General features: G+C 26.5%; 1 protein-coding gene across 1 annotated transcript in view; it reads left to right on the forward strand.

The window, feature by feature from the left end:
• lili (LMBR1-like protein) overlaps positions 1-6,259 on the forward strand; it is a 20,323-nt gene that overhangs the window by 1,460 nt on the left and 12,604 nt on the right. The window contains exons 3-8 of the mRNA XM_014419427.3: positions 431-570; positions 650-753; positions 829-952; positions 1,032-1,100; positions 1,179-1,308; positions 2,917-3,086. Coding sequence (XP_014274913.1) covers positions 431-570; positions 650-753; positions 829-952; positions 1,032-1,100; positions 1,179-1,308; positions 2,917-3,086 — 737 coding nt within the window. The remainder of the gene's footprint in view (positions 1-430; positions 571-649; positions 754-828; positions 953-1,031; positions 1,101-1,178; positions 1,309-2,916; positions 3,087-6,259) is intronic.

Below are 6,259 nucleotides of genomic sequence, written 5' to 3' on the forward strand. Positions count from 1 at the left end.
ATTTCAATTCATAATAATAAATGAAATTCGACAAAATTGAATACATTGTGTTAAAAAAATTATTATTAAAAATTTAAATCATTAAATAATAATGATAATACAGATTATAATAAAGATTTTGAACTGCTATCCTAAAATAAATTCACTATCACCAACCAAATATTGATTGACTTATCTACTGTATTTGATACTTATGTAAGGTATCACTTATTAATTTATATCAAATATTACTTTCCATGATTCCATTTCTCTTAATAAATTATTGATTTTAGGAAATTAGAGGAATAATTGCATGTATTATTATATTAAATTACCTATTGCTCCAAGTGGGTTAAATTATATCGAAGATACAATACAGTCAAGTCTTTTTAGAGCTACTTTTCTTTTTTATTTGCTTTTTAATTGACTTCTATTAAATTTGTGTTTACAGTTTACATCTGAGTGTTTTCACTCTTTCCGTAGCGATATGTGCTGCATTATTACATCCTTTTTCAATAGTTAGCAATGAAGTATTATTATCATATCCTCGCAGCTACTATGTAAAGTGGTTGAACCATTCTCTGATACAAGGTATATTTTATTATTATTGTTTTATTTAATTTTATTAGTTCCTGAATTCTGAACTTATTCTAATTCGGTTCTATTTCAGGTATCTGGAACTTGGTTTTCTTATTTTCAAATCTCTCCCTGTTTGGTTTGCTCCCGTTTTCATATTTGTTCACAGAATCAGAAGGTTTAAGTGGCTGCAGAAAGGTATGGTGAAGCATCTGGATAATAAATTGTAATTGGTGAAGGATTAGTGTTAGTAATTTTTTTTTTTTGTTTCAGTCAGTGAAATCTCGGCTTTATGAAACATTTACTGTTTTGCTATTACTCATTCTGATATCAGTTGGATTAAGCTTTGTCATATCAGCATTGGTCAACTTGGAAGGCTACAGACTTCAAATTTTTAGTAATAATTAACAGCACATAGAATTATTTACTTTTTTCTTTCACTTTTCAAAATAAATTTATCTAAATTTCTGTTCCAGGTTTCGGAATATCATACCTTCCATTTCTTTACTCTTGTATATCATTTATTGGAGTAGTGTTACTGATATGTAAGGGAAATAATATTTATTTATGGATGTATCATAATCTTCTTATTTTAATTTATTTGTTACTAATTTTTTTTTCAGTATGCACACCTTTAGGATTCATTAAAATGTTTGGTGTTTTAAGCCGTTTTCTTGTGAAGCCTCAGTTTCTGCAAAATATTAATGATGAGTATTTTGCTACAGTATTGGAAGAGGACCTTTTAGAACGCAGGTAATGTTAATTGTACTGATATGTAGTAGAAATATCTTGGGGAAAGTTGACAGTATTGCACTACTTTCTACATTTTGCCTAGTTTTAGCCACACCTTCAATGGTAAATTTGCAGTGGTTCAACTAACAGTTTGCTATAAGATGACTCAAGAAAGTGAAATTTTTATGTTAATTCTTATTTAAGGGATGTTATTAAACTAATAACAAAAATGGACCAATTTCGAAAACTAATTTCTTAATTTAGGCCTTACCCACCTAAATTAGATCTCTAGTTATAGTTTTTTTTTAAATTTCCCAAACTGTTTATTTAATGACAAATTCATATACATTGTTCCATTTGAAATTTTAAAAATGACTTTACCTTTAATTTATTCTACTTTCTATCAAAATTTTTATCGATCATTTGAATTTGTATATCTCAAGATACGACACCTGCTGATTTTTTTTTCATTGAATTTCTCTGTATGTGGAGGGAAGAGAAGATTGAGAGGAGTATAGTTGTCATTCTATATACTTCTGGCTACTTTATTATCTCCTAGGTCTCGTCTAAAAACTGTTTGACTGACGAATAGACACATTTTTGTTTTCATTGTCCATTGTTCCTTATAAATCTAGAAAAGAACAATTGTTTAAATCAAACAAGTAAAATAATCTATTGGTAGAAACATAAATTGTTCCAGTTAAAATCATGAAATTTACTCTGTGTCCTTCTGTAAGCTTGCTTTTTATAAATGATGCTCTGTCATTTATAAATTTTGATTATCATAAAAACTGCATATTTGTTATTAGTGGCTTATCTCAATGAATAAGTAAAGACAAAAATTAAACTAATTTAAATAGCACTGGAATCACACTAAAACCTGTAATTGTCTCAAAGCATAAAAAGAAACATATATATAAATATACTGTGGTTAGAATTTTACAGTTTTTTTTATTATTGAATGATATACTATGTCTGTCTGGTACATCCGACTGTGTGGTATTGTACAGAATAGAGCATTTACAGTACAGGTTTTGGGAGGCAAAAAGTTTGGCAGTTCTACGCTTGCTCCAGACAGTTAAAAGTGGGTGTTGAAACAGACTTATTTATACATATATTTTTTCTTTGGTTACTGTATATTCTCCGGTAATCCATATCCACATATCTTATCATTTATTTTTAATTAATGACTAAAATAAAATATTTGTTGTTGAGTCATTTTTTTTTTTTTAATAATATGAGATCTTAATTCTTACTATATATCTGTCAAGTCTTGACTTGTATTTTAACATTTGTTATTTGAATATAAAATTTAAACATTCATATCTTCTATTTGACATTGTGTATCTTGTTCTGTATAGAACAAACTGTCCATATTTATTCTGACTAAAATGTATGTTTATTTAGATTTATGTTTTTATTTGTCCTCTGTCATTGTTCTGTTGTGTAAATACAAACTAAGAACAAGTGTTTTTTTTTCTGATTGAATGTTTATTTTATTTTTCTCGAAATACTACTTTGTTTAGCTAAATATTCTTTATTTCATTTTTTTTTAAAGTCATATTTTTTTGTCAAAACTTGTCAATAATTATTCTAGCTTAAGAATAATAATTTTCAATATGTTTTCAGATTGAAGCAAGTAATGGCAACTGGCAAAAGTTATATAAAGCCTGAACCAATGTGCATTCCAAAACATGATAATGGTGAAGCAATAGATATAATGGCACTTCAGAACGGAGCTCTTCAAATTGGTCTCAAAGAAAAACTTGACCAAATTCAAAAGACAAAGAAAATTCTTGGTTTGTTATTTCTGTTTAACTTATATATTTTTTGACTTAATAAAAAATAATCTATGACAAATATTTGCTAGCTATTGATGATAGTTTATTCATGTTTGAAAAAATAATATGCATTGAATTATCTTAATTAGTTTATAATTTTAATTTACTAAATTGTAATTTTTTTTACAAGCAGCTCTAAATTAATTACTGCACCTTAAGAACAATTTTTATTAATTTACTTTATTGGAAACTGAGCATAATAATTACTTGCTTTTATCAGATTTCCTTATGAACAACACAATCTAATAACTTTTTAAGATTTAATCTTCAGGTTCAATTATGTTGTATTACAATCAGACAATATTAAATGTATAATTATCTACAATTTATAGATGTATATTTAATTTATTATTTTATTATTAAATTAAACAATTCATTTTAGTTTTTGATAAAATTGTTTATTCTTCTTTAAGAATGCACATATTTTTCAACATCTACTCTCTTCCTCTTGTCATATTAGGACATACTTTTCTTTGAGCTTTTAGATTATTGATTGCAAAATTTTTAACTAATTTTAGTTTTGATTCTTTTTGTAAAGATATGGAAGAATCAAAAGTAGAACAAATTTTTTTTTATCTATAGATGTATAACTATTAATAAAAAATTAGTTTTTCTTATTTCTTTTAAAGAAATAGTTGTCTATAGTAATATAGGAAATGATAGCTAGAGAAATATTGTTAAAAAATGCTGCAAAAATATGGTATATTTCTAAGCCGTGTTCCACATTTGTGACCTTTATAGAAAAAGAAAAAAGGAGCAAAAAAGAAGTGAATATAGAAAATCCAAAAATTAATTACAACAAAAATTGATAAATTATTTTATCTAAATATGCAATTGAAACCATTAATAAAGTAAAAAAAGAAAACATTCAAATTACATAAATAATATTAAAGAAATACATTTTAATTAAATATAGTACCTATTAATTTTCTTTAAAGTTCATTGAATACATTTATATAATGCATTGCTATAAAAAGCATTTGTTGTCTATCAGACCTCGAGACTATAAGCTTTTTATTGTTAAAAATATACACATTTAATTATAATAACATTGGAAATTTTATTTCCTAATTGTCAATGATTTGTGGTTTGTTCTCCACGAACCATGAAGAATAAAAGATATTCTTATATATCTGGTGTATGTAATACCAATAAAACATATTGAAATTTCTAATTTTTAAGAACATACCCCTGTAGAATAGATTCGTTATCTTGGACTACACCTTGACAAACGACTAACCTGGAATCTGAAAAGACAGGAAACTGCACACAGATTCCGGCTATTACAGCACTTACTAGACAAACGGTCTAAACTTCCAATTCATTACAAAAGACTGATCTACATGACAATAATAAGGCGCATCTGAACGTATGGAGTTGAATTTTGGGGCTCCACTAAACCTTCGAATTCCTCTCGTATCATTCCTTCCATTATAAACTCCCTAACCAACCAAACCCACTTGTTTCTGACCTTGCTTCCTCTTTCATTCTTGGCAATCCTCCGAGGTACCTGAAAAGAAGATGTCCTCATGACCTTATATTGTAAAATGTTTGTAGAGTTTTACCAATGGATAGTTTCTCTATATGTTGTATCATATCATTATGATCTTACTTCAAATTTGCTTGTTGTATTTTATATGCAGTTGTTAATGTCAATAAATAAATTTAAAAGAAGAACATACCTTTTATCAGTTTTTCTATTTTAAACTTATTTACCCAACTAGCAACAAATTCATGACTATAGAAGCAATAAAAGATATCTCAATGTTTAGCAGAATTGTGATAAGCATATTTTATTCAAAATTTCCTGCTTTATCTCCCATAATATATTAGTCTAACGATTCCGCTGTAAGTTAACTAATAAAAACAAATATATATTTACTGTTTAAAAGAAGATATAATAAGAAAAGTTTTTCTAACAATATTGGTCATGTGTCCCGGGATTTGTCCCTAAGGACCCTTGGTGCAGAATGAAATGATTTATAATTAATTCCAATAGTTTATAGTCATTTTATTTTGTATCTACAAGAAATATATACTATTTTATTTATTTTTTTTTTTTTTACTAAGAAATAGAAAAAACAACAGATCTTTGAGTGATCTTATTGAGCTTATGCCACTGAAAAAAGTTGAAAAAAAAAATTCATTACAACATAAGTTTATTTTTGTTTTCAGCACTCTGAGAAATCCTTAAATATCCTTTTTCAGGAAATAATTTTTTTAGCCTAGAAATTTTCACTACCACTGTATCATAAATTTTTCCAAAAGTCATTATCAGTAAAAAATTATTCTTAGTTACTAGGGAATCAGATGGGACAAGATAATTGATTGATATTTGTATAGAACAACTTTTGAAATGCTAAGTCCAAATATGAAGTTAGTTTTCTATATCTTTTTTAACCAACTTTTATTTTTTATATTATTGCAAATTAGTTGTCAAGTTCATTTCCTTTGTATTATTTCAGTTACTTTTTTTTTTATTATTAAAACTTCTTATCTACTCATTTTAATAATTTCAAGTGATGGGGTAATGTATAATGTTTGTAAAACGAGATAATGATTTGTAAGAAAGGTGCTGTCAGAAGACTTAATAGATACCTACATAATTATGTACTATTTCTTAAGATATAAAAAATTTAGGATGGTATTTTTTATGAAACCAATTAGCATATTGGACACTTTACTAACATCATATAAACAATAAAAACATTAAGAAAAAATTACAAAAGCAGTTCAGATATTATAAAAATATTTAATTATTAAAAATCCTTTAAATAAAAGACAAAGCTTAACTCGCCAGAGAGTGAGTAAATTTTTTTGCATCTTTTTCTATATCAAATTAAATCTTTTATTGCTCATCCCTAATTTGACCAAATTCAAATGTTTTTGTACTGTTTGAAAAGATGAGTTTTCCCCTCTTCAATGATAAGTATAATGTATACTTTATATTGGATTCACAACAGGTTTTCCCCTATTGTTCGGCAAATGACAATGGAGCACAAGGACATCTAACTTATGAACTTTCTTATAGAACGCTATGATGAGATGTAGCCATAACCTAGAAAAACCTGGTTTTAGAGGTTATTGGTGGGCCAATAGTTTTTATTATGATTGGAAACAAAAATTATATA

Source organism: Halyomorpha halys, unplaced genomic scaffold, assembly GCF_000696795.3.
Source record: "Halyomorpha halys isolate HHAL.00 unplaced genomic scaffold, Hhal_1.1 Scaffold15.1, whole genome shotgun sequence".
NCBI classification, from domain to species: domain Eukaryota; kingdom Metazoa; phylum Arthropoda; class Insecta; order Hemiptera; family Pentatomidae; genus Halyomorpha; species Halyomorpha halys.